The 24919-nt window shown below is 38.9% G+C and overlaps 2 protein-coding genes across 3 annotated transcripts; one reads left to right on the top strand and one right to left on the bottom strand.

The window, feature by feature from the left end:
- Window positions 1-776: 776 nt before the first annotated feature.
- Window positions 777-13877, top strand: LOC103722709 (developmentally-regulated G-protein 3). The gene is made up of 10 exons (XM_008813361.4): window positions 777-983; window positions 1701-1754; window positions 2579-2755; window positions 6678-6749; window positions 7533-7592; window positions 10962-11071; window positions 12659-12958; window positions 13104-13295; window positions 13399-13450; window positions 13535-13877. Exons 1-10 carry the CDS (start codon window positions 942-944, stop codon window positions 13583-13585), a joined length of 1110 nt encoding a protein of 369 aa, XP_008811583.2. The 5' UTR covers window positions 777-941; the 3' UTR covers window positions 13586-13877.
- A 4290-nt stretch (window positions 13878-18167) lies between these two features.
- LOC103722708 lies at window positions 18168-20292 on the bottom strand. 2 transcript variants are annotated; one of them, XM_008813359.3, is made up of 3 exons: window positions 19997-20292; window positions 19516-19773; window positions 18168-18450 (listed from the first exon to the last, which is right to left on the bottom strand). In XM_008813359.3, exons 1-3 carry the CDS (start codon window positions 20012-20014, stop codon window positions 18403-18405), a joined length of 324 nt encoding a protein of 107 aa, XP_008811581.2. In that variant the 5' UTR covers window positions 20015-20292; the 3' UTR covers window positions 18168-18402. The 2 variants fall into 2 exon arrangements, with proteins under 2 accessions (XP_008811581.2, XP_008811582.2); XM_008813360.3 differs by having other exon boundaries at window positions 19516-19770; window positions 19997-20181.
- Between the last annotated feature and the right edge of the window lie 4627 nt (window positions 20293-24919).

Raw genomic sequence — 24919 nt, 5'->3', positions numbered from 1 at the left:
TGAGTAATCTATTTTTATTTCTTTGTCATATTTTCTTAGTTGATTTTATGTTGTATTCTATGTTATAACGTTTTAATCTTAATCTTATTTATTTTATTTTGTCAAATATGTGTATTGGATCTTTTATTTGTTAGTTTATCTTTTTATTTTTGTTTCTACATTTATTCTAAGTGAAAACAGAATATGATATCATAACTAATCCATTATATTACTTTCATTACTATTATTTTTGTCAAAATGTAGGTATCTTATTGCTATCTTGTTAAAGAGATAAGCTTTCATATCCGCTCTCTCTCTCTCTATTCTAGATCCAGATTGATTTAGCATACCTATATCATAACACGAGAGAAAAAAATAGAGAGATTATAATATACTATTTAGCATCACCTTGTGGAGGGGCTTGCCTCGTTTCGGATTTCTCATGTATTTCAGAAGACAAACCTTACAGCCAACTGGGTTGTCTCTTTTGGTGCACCTCATTCGGATGCCTTTCTTTTGGAGGATACTGAGTCTATCTCGTACTCCCTTTGTCGCATCCTTCATTTTGATCTCTTTGGGTGCACTCACGTGCGTACGCTGTGAGTCGTCGGTATACCAAAACCAAAAAAATTCATCCAATGTGCATTTGCTAGTATTATGCTATTTATTTAGCTTCCATCTCAGACTGGGCTGCTAAATATATATTCTAGTCCGAGCCTGACCCAAAAATTGATCAAGGTTTCAGACCCGGCTTAACTCGACGGCCCTAGAAACTCCTTTCCGGGCCCGTCTAAAATGGGGCAGGACCGGCCTAACTTCTACTGATGGTTCTGCAATTGCGATAACCTGGACCTGTCTATATATACCTCTCCGCCCCGGCCCGTGGGGTCGCGACTGAACCGAAATCTCGAGACCAAAGGAGAAGGCGAGCGCCCCAGCTTCCAGATCCCAGCACAGCAACAATGGCAACCGTGATGCAGAAGATTAAAGACATTGAAGACGAGGTACCCTTCCTCTCCCCTTTCCAAAGAACCCTATCCTGTCGGGAAACCCTAGCTTCTTTCTTGTTCATTCGATCGAGCGATCATCTCCGGCGGCTTTCCGGCGACTTATACTACCTCCTGAGATGAAATCGACTGCTCCCAACGAAACCTTTTCCTAGGGTTTCAGTTCCAATGAAATAAATATATTGCCTACCTCTAGCTCAATGAGTTCTCCATAGAAATTTCTCTTTAAAGATTCAAATACCCGTGGAACTAGTTGTTTTGAATGTTTTCTTGCTGCTAATATTTCGATTTGAATGAAAACTAATTACTAGGTATTTTTCTAGCATCCGTGCCTTTTAAAAAGATCGAGGCTTTTAGAAAGGATCGCCGATTTATTTCTTGCCCTTGGATAAATAGTAGTCTTAGAACATGGAGTGGTTATCTAGCTTCAAATATGGAGAATCGGAATCTTGATGTTATATGATTGTTGGGGCACAAGCAAACTTGCAAGCAGGTGGAACTGATTTAGTATTAAGAGAAGGATAGAGTGTCTCCAAATGGAGTGGAAAAGGGATGTGGTAGAGAAAGTGGCCCTGATAGCTTGAACCTGGCTGATTTTGATAATCTCTGACTGTTCACTTGTTTTACATATATTATTATCGTTTGCTTTCTCTGTAAAGTTTATTTGACTTTATAATTTGAGACTTAATGATACTATCTATTTTCTTTTGGCAGATGGCGAGGACACAAAAAAATAAAGCTACAGCACACCATCTTGGTCTGCTTAAGGTATGTTTTATTACTTATCACCCACTCTGGTAGAAGTGGTTACAAGCTAGAGCATTGATCTTTATTTTACACGGCTTGAAGTTTATCTCCTCCTCGCGTTTTTCCATTTTTTCTTTTCCAATAGTTACTTTCTTTTCTGAGAAGTTCTCTTATTGTAATATATTAGCATAAACTATTATTGTAAAGTGAGGAAGGTTAGGTTTGTCACTTGCAAGGCATGCTCATGTACGGAGATCTTTGATGAACAAACGTTGTAAGTTACTGCATGGGCTCCAACAATGTTATCACTGACGTGGTCTTGATCTCTAGGGTGAAGAAATGTCTATTATATTGTGAAGGAGTAAACTAGATTTTCCATGTGAGAAGTCGTGTAATGTTTTGGCATTTTTTATCATTCATAAGTTTTTCTCTAATCTCATAATCATCTTCACCTTTTCACTCATCCTCCACTGAGCTGGTATTAGTCCAAGCTTGGATTTAAAGGTAGTGCAAGAAATTGATCTGAGTTTTTTGTCACTTGTCTGAGTGTAATTAAAATTGTTTAGCTACGTTCTTGCAACTACTGCTTCTTTAAAGTAATTAAAATATACATATATTTAATGAACTGAAAATATATAACGAAATCCTAAAATAAAAATATAACCATATAAAAAATATAATGCAATATCGAATAATAAAGTGCACATAAAATTAACTACTTTCTCATGCAAAGAATGAACTATTATAAATGATTATTCCATCAATCCCTTATTTTTCCTTTTATCTCTCATCAATCCCTTTTTTAAGATTATCTGTATTGAGTTGATGATTATTTCTGGTACAAGGCTAAACTTGCAAAGTTACGTCGGGAGCTCTTGGCACCTCCATCTAAAGGTGGTGGTGGTGGTGCTGGTGAAGGCTTTGATGTCACTAAGAGTGGAGATTCCCGTGTAGGTCTAGTTGGGTTTCCCTCTGTTGGAAAATCAACACTGCTTAACAAGTTAACCGGCACTTTTTCAGAGGTACACCATTTTCTGGAAACTCTTTTGCTGAAGACTACTGATGTTTATTACATAGTTTTCTTTTATAGAAGCTTTCTACCAACATTTTATTGAGAAACAAATGATTACTCATATTGTTAGTCTCCATGATTTAACTTGTTATACTCTGATATATTAGATGTTTATGGCTCCTTGTTGCTTGAATCTTTTTCTTCATGTTCATCAGCAGTGATTCATGTTATTGTTTCTGTTCATATACCCTATAGTCCTTTTTATGCCATTGAAGCCTCAAAACATGCTAATTGAGGGTATTCAACATATAAATATGTTGCCTATTTTTCCACAAGGCATTATTTTTTCAGTACATTGAGTATTGACTTAGTGAATCCTTGCCTTTGGAATTACAAAAATAACCCTAATTTATACAACTCCATATGTTTGTAAGATCAATATCTTGAATTCTAGTTTCTGTGAAACCCCACTTGTCAATGCTTGTTCACAACTAGGTTATGAGATACTTTTCCTACCATAAATACATTTATGACCTTTTCCCCCACCCTCGTATCCTAATATTTCTTGTTTTCTTGCACCTTCTGATTTAAATGACACCTCAATTTGCAGGATTTAACTTAAGTCTTTCACAATAGAGTAGCAAGCTGTTTGAGAAACTTAGATTTGATATGATGCTACAAACTAAGTGGAGGCTTCATGTGGCGTTCAGTGATCTGTTCTAAATAACAGACGAACTATCTGGAAGCAACGTTGCACTCATTGCTTGATTTGTAGTGGTCCCATACATCTAGATGCCTAGAAATATGAGCTAGCCCTGGTGTCAAGGATCTAATATGCATTCATTTCCAAATGCCTGAATCCAGGTGGGAGTGCATCAAATCTATGCAAGTCTCTAAACCATGGACTGATTGTTGGATCCATGTGAATCTGCAGTATGTTCCAAGTCTGCTTGATGTTCTTTGTAGTGGACTGACCATGTTCAAGCATGTGATTTAATGTGCTTGTTCCATTGTATGGCCATAAATAGGACAATTTGTTTAACAATTAGGAGAAACCATGGCTGTAAACTTACAATCCACAAATTTTTCTGCCTCAAGTTCTGGGCGGGTAGGATTTAGGGGTGATAACTGTCATTGTTGGGGGACAAAGATCGTTGTTTTGGAGAAATATGAAACCTTGATTTATTCCCCCATTTTCCTTATTGTTTATGCTGCTGAAGATGCTTCAACATATTCTTTGCCAGAAGCATCAATACTCAAAATTTCAGAATATCTGTTTTACAAATGAAATGCAATTACCTCTTCTAAAACTTTCCTCTTCTTTAGATCCTTTCCATGTTAAGGGAAGATTGTTGGGTGGCTTTTGATTGCATAAGCTTAGATTGCTTAATCCTCAAAGTAGGTACTCTACCCCCATATTTTTTTTAGGTTTCATGGCAAACCCGCATGGTGCCTAAATCACCATGGTTAGAACTAACAAGACACTAGTTCAGAGATTTGACACTGGAGGTTGTGAGAAAGGATATGGTTAAAGCTTTTCATAAGACCAGAATAACCCTATTAGGAATAAAATGAATGTTTTATGAATAAGGCTTCATACAGCCAACCCTAAGGAAATAAGGACAAAGTCCAGTGGTAATGGTGTTAGAGTATTGACCTGTGGTTGAGTGTTGTTCATCACAAATTCTGGGCAACTTGATCCTGAAAGCTGTCATTAAGTAGATGGGATAAACTTTTTTGAGTAGGGTTAGAAAGTAAATCTGAAAGTCTGAAATTTGTTCGTGCTTATTTTTTAAAATAATGATAACTGTATCTAAGGTGCTGCAGGTACATAGGATGGTAAAGTTCCTTTAGTAAAATAAAGGAAGGTAGAGATGAATAAACTTGTTTCTTTGCAATGCCACTGAATAAAAAACAAATTTATTCCTTTGCACTATACTATGCTTGGCTTATGCCAAAACCAAGCCACTTTACAAGATGAGAGAGGAAGCTTGATTTAAAATGATGATATCTGAAGTAGAAGAGAGATCTTGCTGAAATCAGATTGGCAGCACAAGCAGAATCTGAATTTATAACAAGCTAACATGAAAATGTTCATCATTTGTATTAAGCAAGTCACTCATAATGGATAAGAAAATGTAAATCTAAGGAATTTATGTATTACTAGGAGAAAGTTTGAACGGTTATCATTGAACGGAAATTATTTCTTCTAGCATCAGTTTGGTTGCATGTAATTTTGAGAAGTTCTGGATTTCAGCACAGGGAAGTAAATTACTTAAAGATAAATTATAGTTCCATCTATTTAACATGATAGTTTTGAACCTTTGGAAGGTATTAAAATTACATGATAAATCATGGTTAACCATGATTAGACACAATCATCTATGACTGACCATATGTTGATATTGGTCAAAGTTGGCCCCTCTTATGCAAACATAGCAAGAAAAGTTTGGATATTGTAGATCTTTATCTATGAGTAGTGAATCAGAATCTTCTTCTTTTTCTTTTACAAAAATGAAGTCACTTTGCATATATGATAGGTAAATATGCAAGTGAGTTGCATTGTTGAGTTACACATTCAGGCACTTGGATATGGGTTGCTAGTATAAGCTTTAGCTCCATTTACATGCAATGCAAATGTACCCTTGGTGGAAATTGAGGCTTTTCAGTCTTTAAAAGCATAAAAATGAATGATATTAGGCCACTAATTTAGTGAGGTAAAGTATTCAATGTATGGAGATATATAAGAATTTCAAACTTTAAGAAAGCAAGATAGATTTCCACATAAAATTATGGAAAACATGATAACTATGGATGTACTATATTAATGTTATCAAAGAGATGACAGTATGGTCTTATTGAAGCATATCAATAATGAAAAGCTTTGGAACTTGTCCATTCAAACATTTATAACTGAAAAGAAAGAGAACTTTTGTTATATAAGAATCTTTTTTTCCATTACTTGGTTCTTGAAAGTAAATTCAAAGAGACAAAAAACAAGAGAAATTAATAAGCCAAAAGTTTCTCAAGTGCACCTAAATTTTTCTCCCCTAAAATGGAAAATGGCTCAATGTAACTTAAGCTGCTCATGACTACTTTCTGCACAACTTCCTTCACGATATTCTTGATTAAACCAAACTCGAGAAAATTTGCAGTTATTTTTCTTTCCTTTCGTTCCCTTCTTTACTTTTCTTTCTTTTCCTGGCAACTAAACAAAAGGTTACGATCATTTTACCAGAAGGAGGAACTCATAATTTGGGGCATGACAAAACTTGACATTGTTCATCATCCTGATTTGGCAGCTTAATTGCATTTTTGAGTCTTGATGAGTTAAAATTTTGTAAGATGATCGTGCAGATGAATTTACAGTAGAACTTGCGAATGTGTATCAAATGAGTTCCAACTGTCAAACATTTTTGACGAACATATGCAATATATGGAATGCTTATTATTTCTGGCCTAGAACATCCTATCAGATTGTTGCATTTCCCTGCAAAATCTTCAAACACAAATACTAAACCTTAAAAAAAATTGGTTTTTACATCGTAGACGGTATTTAGCAAACCAGCAAAAAAAATCATGAATGATTGCCAGGATGAATTCTAGATCATGTTTTTAACGGATTATATTTGTAATTTCGACATATGAAAGTTCATGGCTTTTCCTTATGGATTAGATTCAACCCTTAAATAAGATCCAGCTCCCTCCACCTGCATGCTTGCTTGCTGCTGCAGTAGGCATGTCATAACATCTAATTATAGAACATTAAAGTTGCTGTAGCTCATAAATTTGCAGAACTTCTACATCATTAGTTTATAGTTAGTATTATAGAAGCAATTCTCGTGATGTTTTTGGCTGTTCTAGTTCCAGGATCTTTTTCTTGTTGGCATCTTTACGTATTGTCATATCATTATGTTTTTGTTATTTGACAGGTTGCTTCTTATGAATTTACAACCTTGACTTGTATTCCAGGTGTGATCATGTATAAAGGTGCTAAGATTCAGGTAATATCTGTTGATTATAAGGTTCTTAACTTCTTAGGCATCTTCAAGCATGTATTTCTGGCTTCCATGGTGCAATTGCTTTATCTGAATCTTTTTGGTAACTGATGATACTTACCAACCTAAATTCCTAGATTGTCATTTATGCTGGCATTTTTGATGTATGCCATAAGTATGGCTATTTCATATGCTTCTCTCTCTCTCTCTATATATATATATCTGTGTGTGAAAACATTCTAAATTTTTAAAATTAACTATATTTTTATTTTGTAAGAAAATGAAAACCAAATGTTGAGGAGAGATAGCAATCCTATTAAGTGATTTTTGACTCCAAATCATATATTGGCATCATTGCATGTTTATCACAAGATTCAAATGAACTTTTACAGTTATTTGATAGAGAACTTATAGTGTGTTTGTTTTGGGTTTGCCCATGGTGAATTCAGTCCATTTTTACATTCCAGAATTTTTTAATACGTTTCTGACCTGAAAAATTGGGACTGATTTTAATCCCTGCACTTCTGAGAAGATAATGGGAGTTAAATGCAAGAATTTGATTAAACAACTAACATTGGCTTTGTTGGGTTTGCCCAGAGTTTGATCCAGATGTGCACTCCAAATAATTTATCTATTTTGGTCATGTTAATTGAATTTATTTAATATGATTGATTAATTTCCTCGAATTAATAAACAAATATAAACTTTACTTTGTATGTTACATTTTTTTCTTTTTGAGGTCTGTGTGCCAGATGGTTTCTTTTGACACTCTTTACTTTTCCCTTTCAGTTATTGGATCTTCCAGGGATTATTGAGGGTGCAAAGGATGGGAAGGGTAGAGGAAGGCAGGTAAAGGAACAGGCCTTGAATAGTCAATCCAACTATGGATCATGGAATTAATTCTTTGTTAGTCGTGTTAAACTATGCTCCCATGCTTTTGTCCATCTTTAACAATCTTGACCTGCCAAAAATGGCCCAAGATTTTCTACAACCTAAAGACTACAACCATCTTCAAAAAGTTAGCATTGTACTGAATCACTGATAAAACATTTTATTTATGATTTGATATGTAACTTGAAAATTGAAATACTATGTTACACAGGTATGCTGTTAGATTCTACTACGTGCAATTTTACCATATAAAAGAGGCATGTTTTTTTTCTGGAGAATTGACATGTCTTAGGAATTTGGAATCGACTTGCTGCATACTCAATAATTGTTTCTTCAGCAGGGGATCTATCAATGTTAATATTATTGTCATTGTTGTTCTTGAAGTTGACATGTCTCCTGTTTTTGCTGCAAAAATAAATTATTGGTTTGACATAAAATTGAACCCAATAAATTCTTAATTGCATATGAGAAGAGCTGTTAGGTAATCTCTTAGTCGACAGTGTTTGATATTCGAGCTCTGCTGGGTTAGGACTAGTTGCTCCTGTATGTGAGAGTTGGCCAGATGCAAAGTAATATCAATGAAACCAACACAAAAACAACTTCTTCTCTGGTTGCTGAATGTTTTTATCTTGTGTTGACCCTAATGAGGTCTGAATCATGTTTGAGTGTAGTCACAAACGATACATTTTCAGCCCTGTCTACTATAAACATTGTTAGTTATCTTAATACATATAATCGTGAGCATGAAGTTTTTTGGCTTCTTCTTTGTTTCTTCCAATTTATTGAACTTTATTTTGATTGGGTACTGTCTAATAATTTCTAAATTTGCAATTATTTTGTGATGCAAGTAATGTTCCGCTTATTCTTCTAATTCTTAACTTTCAGTTGTTTCTAACCCATCTATAAAATGAAGATAAAGAGAATTGGTTTTCTCTGCTGCTACTGCTTAAGCTTTTCTACTAGTTCGTTTTCCTGTCACTGAGCTATTAATTATTGCTTATGGATTTTCAATGTTATTTTAAGTTTCTAAATCATTCTCAATTTGATTATGGTAGTTTTCAAGCATCACTTTATAGACTTGAAGCTTGTGCTGAGCGCATCTCGAATGTTATTTTAGTTGTTTGTATCAGTGTAGAAAATAATCAGATATAGTTCACATGGTCTTTTATCTCTATAATCCATCAATGATATTTTTACTCAAGTAAAAGCATGGGAACAATATAGTTGTGGAAATAAGAAAAAGTTCAAACCCTCGAAATCTTTATCATGCTTGATCAATAAAAGAATGCTCCTAAATATTTTTGAGAATATACAATGTATATTTGCACATGAATTTGTAGTTAAATTTGTGATCTTATGGTTGCAAAAAGTCTAGTCACACATGTAGTGGTGGTGGCAGCATAGCTTTCTGTCAATGAAACTTTATAATTTATATAACAGTATGGTTCTGCAAGCAAACCTCGATTAGGTGCATGTGAAGAGAATTTAGGCATGGCCTCATCCACTTGATTCATCAAATAGTTTCTGGAAGGTTTTTAACTTCAATACATTATGAAAAAACTTTTAATATGGGCATTCCCAAAGCAATAAGGCCTCATATTATTTATTTCTTTCGTGTGAGGATGTTGTGTTCATGCTTGTGATTTACTTCGAAAGGTTAGTATCAGTATATTTGCTATGTTATGGTTGTTATATTGATGATTGGCACTAGTACCTGCAGATTTTTGACCTCTGAGTGCTGCATTTTTTCTTTTTTTATTTTTTCCTCCAGCATGTTAGGCTTAATTTTTTTAGTTTTGAGTGTTTTATTTTACATGTATGATTAGATGATCCAATCTTAATTTGGAGTGTTTAGATGTGCTTCTTGTATATTGAGTCTAGATTGTTGGATATTACCTTATGTAGCCCCTTTCTTTCTTAAATCATAATCATCAAGCATGAAATTACATATCCTCATATTCCAAGTATTTTCATTTACAGCCACTTTTGATATTATTCCAAGCATGGTATGCTGAAGCGGTCTGTACCGGCCAGTTCAGCCCGTACCGGACTGGTAAGCACCGGTACCCGCCCTCAGGGCAGCGCGCCCGCACAGTTCCTCGGGGCAGCGCGCCCGCGCGCGGTTTCCCACGCAGGGAACCGTGCCCGCCTTAGGTTTTGGGTGCAATTACTCGAGGCAGCACGCCCACGCGAATGTGTTTAATGCCACTCTGCGTTTAACGTGGCAGACGCACGTCCACGCGCGTTTTTCCGCGCGCAATGCACGTTGGCCGGTTCGGTACCAGTTCAAATCGGTCCGAACCGGAACCGTACCGATCCGATAGGCGATTGGTACGCCTACCGGTACCGGAACAACGTACCTTGATTTCAAGTTTGTCCGTATCCTTCTCACAGGCTCCATCCATATTATCTTAGCACCTTCAATACAATTCAAAGTACCTCTCTTTGCTTGTATCTCATCATATCTTTGTTGTACATATCTATACCATCTCAATCAATTTTTCATTGTTTTGTCCTTAATTTGTGCAACTTCAACAGCTCCTCTAGTGTGTCCATTTCTTATATTTTATCCTTTCTAGATTTACGACACACCTATCTGAACATTCTTATTTTTGTTACTTTCAACTTGTTTATATATGTACTTTTATTGCCTAATACTTTGAGCCATATATCATGGCATACTTTACTATTGTTCTAAAATTTTTCCTTGTCTTCAAGGTACACGCCAACCACATGATATTTCAGATGTCACACTCTATGTCATCCAACCAGCTCTAATTCTATTTTATATATATATACCTTCATCTATCTTCCATTATTTTATATAATAGATCCTAAGTAATGAAATTGGGCACTTTGTTGCATCTCTTGGTCATCAGTCTTGATTGATGTCACATCTTGATTTCTATTCTCACTAAACTTACAGTCCATATACTATGTAATGTAACAACCTTGACTTTAGGTCATGCTGAATAAAACACATGCATGCATTTATTTATATATGTAGGTATATTGTCGGTGTGTGTATGTCACTTATGGGCAAAGTTGTAGTTAGAAATTAGTAAGAATTATGAAGTGCATCATGTTTAAGTTCATTTTAGTGTTTTTATATAATTTCATTTTTTTCCTACTAAGATTATATAATTGAGATGGACATGAAGTTTCACATGGTGGCCTAGACAAGAGTGGCAAAACACAGTTCATCTGTTCAGTGTAAATGTTTTATGTTCCATTTCGGGTTTTAAGTTAAGCTTGATAATTAGTCATGGCCGCAAAATTATATTTTTGATATTACTCAAATTAAATGTTCAAGTTGTTATTTTCCAGGTAATCAGCACTGCTAGGACATGCAATTGTATTTTGATTGTTCTTGATGCAATAAAACCGATAACTCACAAGAGGATTATTGAGAAAGAGCTCGAGGGATTTGGCATAAGGTAATTCAATCAATGCTATCTTTTAGTATACAAAGTTTGTTTAAGGTAATTTGACAAGGAACTTTGCATTAACACCATTTAGATGGGGCAAAGCTTATCATTCATGGTTATGCTTATACAGTTACTAAACTTCACTAATGGTGAATATTGACTGTGCTCTTTCTTCATGTCTAAAATTTATGATATGGTGTATGATAATTTCTTGTAACAAACATCCTTTTTTAAACTTGTTTACATATTATGTTGAACTTGGTGTCTGATATTGAAAGGAAGATAATTGTCTGTGTTCTTCATGGTTATGCTTATGCAGTTACTAAGCTTTAGTGATGGTAAATATTGACTATCCTCTTTCTCCATGTCTTAACTTTATGTTATGGTGTATGATAATTGATTGTATCACACACCCTTTTTTAACCTTGATTACATATTATCCGGAGCTTGGTGTCTGAGAATGAAAGGAAGATAATTGTCAATGTTATGTTAAAAAAAATGGAGATAGTTGATAGCTTTTATTCTAATAAAGAATGCATCTCCATTTTTTTGTTGTTTTTGGTAGGAGGCGCCTACATGCAAAGGGAATCATTTACCTTGATTGTTGTAGTTTCAGTCAAAATTATGTTTACCAAAAGGCTTCTAGCAGCAGTTAAATATACTTCTTCCAAGCAATCTTTTATCTCTATGAGATGAAAGCCCGAGTATCCATGTGCTTGGTGCTTGATCACATCCACTTCTATCTGTGGATTACTGCATGAAATGTAAAACTTCATAAACAAGCTTAAATAATTGAATGAAATCATTTATTTTCAATATTGACAACTAGTAAAGCACATATAACCATTGAAACTCTGAATCACAATCAAGCTTCTGATTATATATAAACCTTAGCTGTTGACCACTTTTTGTTATGACCTCCTAGTAAATTCATGGTTTACGTCTGTGAAGCTAAGGATTGAACTGTGTCATTAACCCAGTTAATTTTTTTTTATTTGTTGTTATCATCGTCGTAGTCGTTGTATTATATATATTTATCCCATCATTCTGGCTCTGAATTTCCTTGCACTTGGTCTATTTTAGCGGCCGTGCTTGTGATGCATGGCTAACGGTAGTAACGTACTACAGCTCTTGCTATTCTGTCCTACTAATGAGACCAAGATATCCTCGATGCATATATTTTTCAGTGAGAATTCTGATGTATAACCAATGCCCTCTGCAGCCCAATTCATCACATGAACTCAAACATGTGTGCAAAACCTAATAGTGTTCCTGTTGCTATCTGTATCCCATTGTTTTTCTTGATTTCAGATGGTAATTTTTTTATAAATTTCGATTATAATCCTTTCCGGGTAATGTTGCAATTTGGATTTTAACAAATTTGAATTATGCAAAGGGGATTCAGATTGCTTCTGTGGAGATCCATATTGCATAATTGACTTCCCAATTTTGCTGCATTGATGTTCAGTCTCAAATTGGAGTTTGCAGATTGTCATTTTATTTCTTCCTGAGCAATATTCCAAATTGATTCTCCTGTTATTTTTATTAATATTTAAGTTGATCGTGTAATGTATACCTTCTTTGTTATAATGGCAGGTTAAATAAGGAACCCCCTAACTTAACCTTCAGAAAAAAGGACAAGGGGGGCATCAACTTCACATCAACAGCCGCAAACACCCACTTGGACCTTGAAACGGTGAAGGCAATTTGTAGTGAATACAGGATACATAATGCTGATATTTCTCTTCGATATGATGCCACAGCTGATGATCTCATAGATGTTATTGAGGGAAGCAGAGTCTATACGCCGTGCATCTATGTTGTGAACAAGATCGACCAAATTACACTGGAAGAGCTGGAAATCCTAGACAAACTTCCCCACTACTGCCCTATCAGGTACTCATTAACCGCGTTTTCTTGTGGATTCTACCAAGACTTGGTAATTTTGGCTGAAAACAAATAAAACTTCTTTTCCCTATCAATATGAATGCGTCCTAGTTTGTTGACCGATTCCATATTCCTTTTGGTGCATTTGTTAAAGTGCTCACCTGGAATGGAATCTCGATGGCCTTCTTGAAAAGATCTGGGAGTATCTTGATCTGACTCGCGTTTACACAAAGCCAAAGGGAATGAACCCAGATTACGAGGACCCTGTGATCCTGTCATCCAAGAAGAGGACCGTTGAAGACTTCTGCACTAAAATCCACAAAGACATGGTGAAACAATTCAAATAGTGAGTGTCCTCGTGTTACTGTTTGATCCTTTGTGAATTTGTACGAGTTCATGATCATTATGTGCTGCTCCTTCACTAAAGCTTTGCCGATCGATATATGCAGTGCATTGGTTTGGGGTTCAAGCGTGAAGCATAAGCCCCAGAGAGTTGGGAAGGTGCCTTAATTTTTGGTTTGGCTGTGCGTGATCTTTGTATAGGGTCAGCTGCCCCTAACATAAACTTTTGCCAATGTCTTGCAGGAACACGAGCTTGAAGATGAAGATGTTGTTCAAATTATAAAGAAGGTCTAATCAATGTTAAAAATATATCACTCGAGGGGATCTCAAATGGTGGCTTCGAGCATGGAGAGGTAAAACAAAACTGAGAGTAATAGGTTTAGTGATTAGCTGTGCAGTGTGGCTTAGTCTAGATGAGTTCCTGTTGCACTAGTGTTTCTCCTGTACTTCACTGTACTCCAAGATCAATGGTCTTTGTAAACTGACCCTTTCCTCGTGGCTGCACTCTCTATAATTTATAGAGTTAATGGGAAAACAATGGGTAGAATGTTACATGGATACCCATCAAAGAAAATTTTGAATGTTACATGCGTTCATTGTCTGTCAAAGGACCAGGTACGTGATTTTTTGAAGATACTGTATGTACAACACGACCTTAGGGCCTAATCTAGTTCGGCAGCCGGGTCAGGTGATTGGGTTTTTATTTGTGTAATGGTCTAGTTTGGGATCGTGGGTCAATTATCATCCATGAAAAGTTTAGGGATCTGGGGACGGGGAGGGTATCTACTATGCGAGGCGAACACTGGGTGCGGACCGTATTATTCTTAAGGACGATTTGGCTATGGTGGTTGAGTGGATCTGGGGATGGAGATGCACAATTAAGGATCGACTGTTGATCCATGAGATCTGTAGATTAATGGGGAGTGCAACTTTTACTAGGCCTCATAAGTCTACAGGAGGGGCAAATAGGATTATTGATCGGGTGGTTTTCTATACGGCCTACCACTTTGGTAGTTTCATCTTGGTGGATAGTAGGCTTTTACGTAATTTTTTCTTTTTTGATTTTGTTGGCCGTATTCACATTTGTAGTGTGTAAGCCGTTGTATCCAAAAAAAAAAAAAAAAAAAAAAAAAAGAGTTTAGTTGCTTCCCATTTTTAAGATTTTCCCACAATTGGCTAGCGGTTGCGTCTTGGGTTTCCTTAAGTACTTGCACCTCCCTTGTTATGGACCAGCTTAATGGTCGACCCTATCTCTCTCTCATCCCTCACGAGCCATGCTGGCCCCCATGCCTCAAAGAAATAATGGGTTGGATCAGTTCCACCAGCTTAGTGGTGGACCAGTCGAACTACAAATCAACATATACATGGAGGAAAATAAAGAGGAGCAAAATGGAGCAATAAATTTTTCACGTCTTGCCCCTCCAGTAAGCCTAAATCAAATTTGGGCCTCTTTGGACATCTCGTCTAGCTCGATTTTGAGCCCGGGTTGAATTTTTGAAAAAAATTAGGCCTAGGTCTGCTCTGCAATCCAAAACTTGTCAAACCTAGACATGCGTAATAGGAAAACCCATTACGGTTATGATCAGTTCCAACCTTATGAAGGTCATAACAACATCATCTGGTGCTGTGAATTTAGGGGTGGCAATCGGGTCGGGTTAGACATAAACGGGTCGGGTCAGAAAATCATAAATCTAAACCTGACCTATTTATTAAACAGGTCAGAAATTACAATCTAAACCTGTCATGTTTAATAAATAGGTAACCTAACCCGACCCGTTTAACCTATTTAATAAACACGGGTCGGGTCATATTTTGACCTAGTGACATCACAGAACAAGATTCCACACAAAAATTTAAAGAAGAAACAAGACCAAGAAAGAAAAGAACAAGTGATCGGTCAAGATACTCGATCAGATAGGGCGAGAGAGTAATCCATCGTCCGATCTACATCTGAAGTCCAAGAACCAACAAGAACTGCTACGACCCACAAAGATCTCAAGAATTCCACTAATGGACAACTAACTTCATTGAGGAAATAAAATGAAAACAAAAGGCATCCAATTTCAACACCAAACCCAAGCTCAAATAAGATAATACCTGAAAACCAGCACCAAATCCGCATCAAGAACCCTAGCAAACAAACCCAAGAAGCCATCAAGAACCCGGCGAGTTCGACATCACCTGGGGGCAAGCGGCTAAAGTGGGCATTGAGCTGGTCCTTGCAGTGGGGATTGGAGACGACTTCCTCAATTCCGTTCTCTACCAGCCGTGCGAAGATTTCGTTCTTCATGTCGGATGCCGTAATCCCTCCTCCGCTGGCGATGCCGAGCCCCCTCGGCAGCGACGAGCTCTCCCCAACATCCTTAATCACCTCATCCGCCCCTGCCTCCATCCGAGCCACCACGAGATTCGCCTCTCTCCTCATGGCGTGCCCATCGGAGAGGAGACCACAAAGCTAGCTAGGGTTCCGGCGAGCGAAGTGAGTGAGGTAAAGAGATAGGAAGTTCTTGGCGGTGATAAAGATGGTCTCCTTAGGCGGCCTTCGACGGGGAGGCGGAAGTAGTCGGCAAGGGGGAGGAGAGGGCAGAGGCGAAGGTCCGGAGGAGAGGGGAAGAGGGACAGGCAAAGAAAAGAGCTCGGGAGGTGAAGAATCCGGAGGAGAGGAGAGGGGAGAGGGAAAGAGAGCTTAGGTGGCGCCATTGGACAAACCCTAACCCTAAGGAGAAGTTGCGGACGGTGAACTCGGGGTGAAATCGGGCGGAGGCGGGGAGTTGGGCCGGCCTTGGGCCTTGTCTTGTGGGTTATGGCCCTTATCTATCAGTTTAACGGGTTAAACGGGTCAGACATCTAAAATATGTATCCGACCTAATTAATAAACAGGTTAAACGGATCAACTTGTTTACGATCTGAACCTGTTTAGGCCAAATCCAAATCTGTTTATGGCAGGTCAAACACGGGCCGGGTCATAATTTGTCACCCCTAGCGGTGATGTCCCTCGTGAGTTTCACTTTGGACCGGTTGACCCGAAAACCGGAAAAGCTAGCCCGTTCGCCGTCCGATCCGGTTTTAAAAGCATTCCCTCCACCCTCTTACTCTCTCGTTCCCCTCCCTTCCTCTCCCTCTTGCCTTGGTTGGCGCAAGAACTGCCTACTGCCATGGCCCCTTATAAATTCCCCTGCGGTCGGACAAAGGTGTCGTCTCTTCTTCATTTCGTTGGCTTTGATCAATGAAAGCATCGTGTCTACTCTGGCGGCGTTGGTCGGAGATGAGAACTCCGTTCTTGCCGAGTCGATCCTCTCTTCTCATCACTCGGAACCTCCCTAATCCCTCTTTCGAAGAACCCCAAGCACTGGTAAGATCTCTAGGATTTTCTTCTAGCATAATTTCTTTTTTTCTTTCATCCCTATCTCTAATTTTTTTCTATACGATCGTGTCACTTGGTTGACCCAAGGGACGAGTTCGAGGCATGACAGAAGTAGTATCATATTGCACTCAGCTTATGGCCTCTGTGGACTAGAGGATACCGCAACACGAGTCTATTAGGACTGATAATAGGTTGATCATAGTGCTTGTGAGAATGCTAGGACTTAAACGAGAAAAGTTTGTAAAGATCCATATGGGTATATGTTTAGTCGTGGGTAGATCTTAGGTACTTATATAGGACTTAGAAACCCAAACAATAATATTGAGTTGTGACAGCCCTAACCTTATTGGGTCCCAAAAAGGCTCCCTCCAAGACTGTCGAGACCTCCACTAGATCAACCTCTCCTCCCTTACGAAATTCAACGCCCTCGTTGGTGGTATCCTGGGCCGGCGCCTACGAGCGCGTAAGCAACTCCCTCTCCCTCGTGAGCAACTGTCGGTGGTCGGGGAACGGCGGAGACGGTTGCTCTCCTCAGCTATCGGCTGTGGCGGGATCCTGAGATGGGTCTCATGAGGTGATCGGAAGCTGCTCTGGAGCCACAACAATGACGGCAATGGCGACAACTACGAGGAGAAGCAACTGCATTTGCATCAAACAGGGGTGTAGGAGGAGAACATGGAGATCGCCAGTTACAAGCCCAACATGATGCTGAGAGGGGAGGAAAGGGGAGCGACGTGACGGTGATTAAGGCAAGCCGGACCATTGGTGACAGACGTACCAGCTTTCGATCAGCCATCATTTATTTATTTTTTAAATTTTTGCCCATCAACAAATGAATGAATGAATAATAATGCAAGGAGTAGTATGCCAAAACACATTTTCGTGGTTGTACCAGTCTTGATCCAACGCTCAGCCGGGCCAGACTTGGCAGCCGGAGCCCAGCCTGGTGGGCTGAACATCGGTCTTACATGTTTGCTGAGACCGGGCCCAACCTCGAGCCAATCCCGGGCCTACGCATCAAGCCGGGTTTCCTCTTTTCCCCCTACTATAATAATAGGCTAAGTGCAATACAAATTTATAGTGCAAAAATAACATCAAAACAGTATATTTTAGCCAAACAATATAAAGTTAGAGAGTTAGAATCTCATCTATTTATATATGTGAGATATACTTTGCTTATTGACTATATAATATATTATTATTTCATTATAATATATAATTAGTCAATATAATTAACATATAATATAATGCATTCATGCATATCCATACATGCGTACATGATCTCAGGGTGGGTTGGGTCGAGCTATGTTTTGATTTTTTCCAAGCTCTACCTAATTTTTAGATTAAGTTTTTTTCATACATTTTTTTTACGTTGATATCTATCCGACAGGGTTAATTTTAGTGCTCAAAGCCACTAAATTCCAAACTGAGTTGGACCGGCTATCTGGCCCATGATCAGGTAAACTTGGAACCATTCATTCTTGGACCATTACCTCCCACGTGAACTACTGCTGTCAAACGTTTTTGCGTGTTGGACAGGCAACCCGTGAATCAAGCGACAAGGTAGATTAAATACAGAGGTCCATAATACTTGGGTTTTTTTCAAGCAATAATCACTCAAAAAAAACAAAGAAGGCAATCCACTTGTGAACCACAAAAATCTCTGAAGTTGTGGAGGCCATGGCCATGTTCCCAAGCTCCTGTAGATAAAAACTCTTTTCCTACAAAGGTTGTGGAAGCCAGCATTTTATGCTCTTATGCAGCATTGGAAGTAGCTCATGAACTTCTTCCGCCCCTGCATAAAAAAAACCAAAGAAAATTGAGTTATTACTTGAAGCCTCTAGAATCTTGGACCAAGTCAAGATGCGCTACAAAACCTTAATCCGTATGAATCTACTTAAACAAATCGTCAAAGGACAACCGTTTAGTTGGAAAAACTTTAAGAAATCCAGATCCCATGTTCTAAGGGATCTGATGCAAATGATGATAGGTCAAACTCATATATGGAGCTCTCGGCAAGCTGAGATGCCATCTTTTTTGGCTTCCAAATAGTCGTGATTAGTTTGTTACGTCGCTTTGAACTTCATTTATATAACAAACGTCCTCATCAACCCCCTAACAATGGTCTGCAACAGCGGCTTCCCCGCAGCCGGTCCCCTTTCCCTCTTCCCACTTTAAACTTTGCCCTTTCCAGTTCCCGATTCCCCTTGCCCGTTTCCCAATCGTTTCTCTATTCCCATTGTTTCCCGGTCCCTTTCCCGCATCGACCCTGCATCAATCCAATCGTTCCCGTTCCCGCCGCCGTTATCCTTTCGAATTCCCGCCCCGTTTCCCGTTCACCATTGTTTCTCATTTTCGTCTTTTTAATTCCCTTTCCCCATCGTTTGACCATTCCCATTCTCGTTTCCTCCTTCCCGACTCCCCACAATATCCCGTGTCGTCCCCTTCGGTTTCCCGGTTCCCATCGTTTCCCTTTCTCGTTTTCCGACTACCGCTGCTCTATTTTTTTCGTTTTCCGTCCTGGGCCGGGCGGCACAGAAAATGTCAAATGTTACATAAGTCTGGCCTAGATTTGATTAAAAATAAATGAAATTTAAGCCCGAGGTCTAGCCCATGATCAGGTGCTCTACGCGTTTCCCAAAGGCTTATTTCGCGATGCTGATGTCCCCGTTTTCACCATTTCCTCTCTCACGCACACAGATAAAAGGGCCAAAATAACAGGACCACGGGGGACCTGCATCGTCCCCATTTTGATCTGACGGCCACCATTTGATCTTTTATTTTTTTCTCTTTTAATTTTTTTAACACCAAAGATTATGACGATAACAAAGGAGGGGAAGGAAAGAATGAGATGACTCACGGCGGGGGAGTGATCGTGATGCGGGCGGTGGAGATCGACGGTTATCGGACTCCGGGGACGGTTCGGGTGGGACTGGGAGTGGCGATGTTGGTGGCGGATGAGGTCGTCCTCGTTGCCGAGGCTGGAACGGGAGATATCCATCTTGTTTTGCTTGCGCATCTCCCGGATCTTCGAGAAGTCCATGGAATAGTCCGGCAGCCCGTTCTTCTGCTCCCAGTCCCCGAACGCCGGCACCGACATCCACCCTGTGCTCTGCTGCTGCACCCAAAAAATTATATATAAAAAAAAAAAATCAAACAACATCCAACCAACTTCCTTTAAAATCAAACAAAGACGGAATAAATCAGCCAGCAGGAAGCATATAAGATCCCAAAAAAAATCCTCAAGAGAAGAAGGTAAAAACTCATCAATAGAGATATCATTAACACCATCAAAGCCCCAAAATCAACAAGAAGAGAAGAAAAGAGAACTTCGTCCTGACCTCCTTTCGGTTCTCCATCCTTCCCTTCAAAAATCTTTGCAGTTTCTTTTCTTCTCTTCCTATTCAAAAAGGAAAACAGAAGCGATCCGAGGAGCGGCCTACAAGGAACCAAGCAACCCTCTCTCTCTTGGAAGCGGCGATGGAAAGGGAAGCTACTGGGATTATGATTAGATAATTCTCAGAAGCGTGCAAGTTCTACAGCTGTATATGAGAGTGAATGGGATCAGCAGTGGACCCCAAACAGCGAGTCTGGATTCTCCATGTATTGGTCCCTTCCACCAGTCCCCTGCTTTTGGGTACAAAGACGCCTTGTTTTTTTGTTAGGTGCCTTCCAGTAGTACATTTTGTCATAACCTAATCTAATAATTAAAGCCATCTTGGGGTTATCCACCTGGGCGTTAAAAAGTGTTGAAATAATTATTAGGCAAGAATTATTAGCTAATGACAGAGTGTCGTGACTCATGAGGTTGGTTATTTTTAAGTCTCCAAGTCAAGCCACACAATCTTGATGTTCCCCACCCTATAGATTTCCATCCAAATTAATGTGGGATGTCTGTTAATTTTACTGTGCCTGAGTGTCGCACGAGTGCTTTTTATAATTTTTTAATAAAAATAAATAAATAAATAATATTAGAAGCAAGATTTGAACTTTTAATTTTGTAATTAACAACCGCGTGCCCGAGCCAACTTAATTACCTTGGCTTGAAAAATAAATGTAATTACTCAAGATGTAAGATAAAAAGATATACATGCTTGGTTAGAAATATGGATGGTGGGACATATGTCCTGCATGAAATTATTAGAAGATATGGTGTTAAATTACCAAAAAAAAGATAATTTAAATTTTGGAGGAGATTTCTAGAACTCTTCACCATGCCTTATTAAGATGTTCGTTATGCATTTTATATATAATTAATAATTTGCAAACATTCCAATAAGAAATCTAAAAAGGTTTTCAAAAAAATATATAATTAAAAGCAAAAAAAAGCATGATGAATTAAAATATTGATATATTTAAACAGAAGAATGTTGTTGATGCTAAAGCATTGTGTCCAATAATTTTTTTTTGAATAGTTTTTGAACAATTCGTGCTTAAATTGCCATAAATATTTAGAGGAGAAGGGGAGGCAGGGGGGTAGAAAGAGAGGAGCAAGGCTTTTTGACCACTACTGATGTCATATGATTGATATTGGGAGAGGAGACGATGCTGTAAAAGAGTTCCTCATTTTCTGGCTTTAATATGACACTGGAATGACTTTTTTGCGCCCTTTTCCTCTCTAAAAAAGTAAAATGCTGTTTTTTTTTCTGCTAGAAAGCATGATTTATATCTGATAAGTGCAAATACACTCAATAAAATTAGAAAACAAAGACAGCTCTCCACCTATGGCTGGCCATATAGGCGGCCACCCAATCTACTATCTTATTGGCTTCATGGAAAACAAGTTTGGCCTGAAAGATCAGATCCATCTCTTGTTATGGCCCATATGTCACGAAGTAGAGTATGGTCGTCATCCACACCCCTCAGACCAAGTTAAATGTTGTCTTGGATGCATGCTTTTCCAATCGCTTGAGTATTAGCTCTGAGTTTGTGATGAAATCTCTGCAAGTAATTGAACGATTCGCCTACCTGATCTTCACCAACTTTAAAAAAAAAAGGTTCATATGTCTATATTTAAATAGTTCGAACACAATTATTCACTCCAGATGTTCCAAAAGCATATATGGTAGGAGATATTCTGCCATGTTTATATATTCTCGTTGGGTGGTGGGTTGCATTGAATGATAGACTGAAGAAGAGCCGGAGAATAATTCCTCTTTGGTTTCTTCTCCATCTTTCAAATCAACTGCATATATTCTGATGTGGTATAAATAAGCCTAGTTATTACGTGACAAAAGATATCGTATTGATGGTTTATGGAGCGACATGGATCATGTGATGTAGCTCATCATTTAAAGGCGGGCTTCGTTAGGAACACTATTTGTCTCATAGCAGCCTACTTTATGTGGATGAGGAAGGTGGCTTTCCAATGATAGATATGTCTATGTCCAAAGTCGTGATTTAAACCAGTAATCACATACTCTGGATATCTCATATCTTTCATGACTCTAGTTGTTCCCTTTGTTTTTTCTATGATGGACGTCAAATGCATCCGAAAATGAAGGTATCCATCCCTACAACAATATTGTTTTCATTTTTTTTTACCTTAATCACATATATCTGATCATAAGGATCAACGGCCAGTGCTTGGTTGATGGGAATTGGGATAGTTCTTAAGTATTTTCTGCGTGTCGCAGAAGTCCCGTGGGCCAGGGATGTCTGCATGGGCCAGCCATGTGGGCCAACAGGATGGCCTCCTTCATGGATCTATGGGCTGGGCCGTTTGCCTCCCAGCCTGTAGCCCATTTGGACATGATAAGCGATAGCTAGCCAAGTTTCATCCATTTTATAAACAAACGTTGCTGCAGCTTCCTGCTTAGTCTCATCTTTTGTGCTCTAATTGTAGGATCATTTCTGTTGTGGTTCAAATTTGTCCCGAGGGTGACCACGCCGGAGGAGTCGGAGGAGCCGCGATCGGCGATGTACCAGCACAAAGCCTCATCGGTGTTTTCGGTGAGGGCCCTTCGACGATTAAGTTAGAGTGGGGTCTAGTTGGTCCAGCCAAAAAGTCTCTTAGGCATTACTTGGGATTTTTTATAGTTCCGATAGAAGCGCTTAGGTGGCGGAGGTATGGTCTGTTCCTATCATGAGTGGGAGTGGCGCGCAGCCAGAGCTTGCTTGTGGCGCGCAGTCAGAGCTTGCTTATGGCGCGTGGTGGAGTTCATTCTTGGGAACGGTAAGGCATTGACAGCCATAGCAGGGTATGGCCGGTTTCCATCATGAGTGGGAGTGGCGCGCAGGTAGAGCTTGCTTGTGGCACGCAATGGAGTCCGTTCTTGAAAACGGTAAGGCGTTGATAGCTGTAGCAGGGTATGGCCGAAGTAACATGGCACTGTCCTTGGCTGTCGTGGGCCGGTAAGTGAAGTATGACGTGGTGGCGTCGCAATATGCGGCCACGTAAGAGGGTGTAGGCACGCACATGGGTGCAGCCATTGGCAAGGCCAAGCTCGTCGAAAAGTTACATCAAGCATTTGGTAAGGTCGGCTAGACGAGTGCTGAAGCCAGCCTAGCATCCCGGGTTCCGAGGTGTGCTTGGTAGAGCACCCTGAGTTTAAGGGTTGGGGCATATTACTGGAGAGGGCGCCCCGAGCTCGGTCGGGGCAAGTCGGCGAATACAGGAGGCGTTCCGAATTTGGTCGGGCGAGTCGGTGAATACATGAGATGCTTCGAACTTAGTTGGACGAGTCGGCAAATACAGGAGGTGCCCCGAACTTATTCGGGCGAGTTGGCGAATATCCAAAGTTGAAGAAATTTTCGGCGGACTCCGAGGTCGGGCTGATTCTGAGCTGGACCGAGGACACGTCTGTCGGCATGGTGTCTATGGGGCCGAAATTGGATGGCCCTTTTGTTGTGGGCTGAACGATCCATTTTGCCCCCATTAATTTCTTTCCAAGATTTTTTTGCATGAATATCCTTCTAAAAATTCAAATTTAGATGAATACCTTCTTAAAAACCTTATTTATTTTAATTAAAAATAAAATAAAATTTTGAAATTACTTTTTTTATCTTCCATCACGATCGTCTTATAAATATTTTTTTTTGGCACATCTACCCATTAGGGGTATTTTAATTATTTTAATTTAAAACCGTTAATTTTTTAACGACGTTAGGTAGCGTAGGTACATATGTAAAAATTAGGATAAAAAAAAGAATATAATAGCAAAATAAATATTTTATGATGATATACGTATAAATATTAATTTCAGAAAGGTATTCATGTAAAATTTGATATTTAGCGGGGTAATCATGCAAAAAACCCTTCTTTCTAATATAGTTTTCAATTGCAAATAATTTCATCTACAGCTTCATGAAGGTTCAAACTCTTCTGTTTCCTAACTTCATTATTTCTATATTAATAATTAGTCGTAAAAAAAAGACCACTCAAGAAGGAAATGCCAATTCCTAGAGGGTTTACTATAATCCCAGGGCTGTCCATCAATCAGCTCGGTGACACAGAGAGAATCATTTGGATAATCTTACTCATAGTGGGTCCCAAGAGAATCTGCATGCAAATAGTTGATGTCCAGCTACGTATCAAACAACTTAGAGCTTATTATGATCAACCTTGAACCCAGGCCCATATGAAACACATTGTTTTTAGTTTTAAGAAATTCGAGCCCAGCTCAAGTTGGAAATTTTGAGAACTAGATACGACACCAATCAAGTAGTTTTATCTCTACTAAATATTTGACTGTGCTTGCTTTTCTACATGAATTGGTGCAATTTGGCCATAAGTCAATCATGCACAAGAAAAGCAACGGTGTTCGGTGATGCCTTAATCACACTTTGAACCATTCCGGTGCAATTTAGATGTAACTCGTGGGTCCATCATTTATGCAGCCACCTGAGTCAGCCAAATGTGGTTAAAATCTTTCATGCCAAAAGATTTGGATTTGGACTTGGATTTTGGTGTTGCGACGCAAGTCAGTTGGAGCACAAATCAAACCGGAGGCACAAACGCAACACGCTGGTCCACAAGTAGGCTCTGATGGAACTTGTGGGCCCCGGAGATCATCAGAATAACACGTGGCAGGTCACAAATGGTTGGCAGTCATCACTGTACTCGTGGACCGCTACCAGCCCTCACGTTCGCAATCCTCGTTATCTGCCTCTCAAAATCGGCCCTTATTTCCCAACCACATGAAACATTCATATCAAGTTGTATACCAAAAAAATTCATTCATTTCAAAATAATAACAAAAAATGCCATTACCTACATTCTGACTCCAATAGGAGTTATGGTCTTTTAGTAATTAATCATAAGA

This window comes from Phoenix dactylifera, chromosome 8 (assembly GCF_009389715.1).
Source record: "Phoenix dactylifera cultivar Barhee BC4 chromosome 8, palm_55x_up_171113_PBpolish2nd_filt_p, whole genome shotgun sequence".
NCBI classification, from domain to species: domain Eukaryota; kingdom Viridiplantae; phylum Streptophyta; class Magnoliopsida; order Arecales; family Arecaceae; genus Phoenix; species Phoenix dactylifera.
Note: the sequence above shows the minus strand (reverse complement) of the source record. Positions and strands in the feature narration are given on the sequence as shown.

Coding starts and splice junctions, on each gene's coding strand:
- LOC103722709 (XM_008813361.4), top strand. CDS start 942: ATGGCAACCGTGATGCAGAAGATTAAAGACATTGAAGACGAG. Junction 1,755..2,578: donor ACCATCTTGGTCTGCTTAAG/GTATGTTTTATT, acceptor TTCTGGTACAAG/GCTAAACTTGCAAAGTTACG. Junction 7,593..10,961: donor GGAAGGGTAGAGGAAGGCAG/GTAAAGGAACAG, acceptor GTTATTTTCCAG/GTAATCAGCACTGCTAGGAC.
- LOC103722708 (XM_008813359.3), bottom strand. Junction 18,451..19,515: donor ATCACGATCACTCCCCCGCC/GTGAGTCATCTC, acceptor TTTTTTATGCAG/GGGCGGAAGAAGTTCATGAG.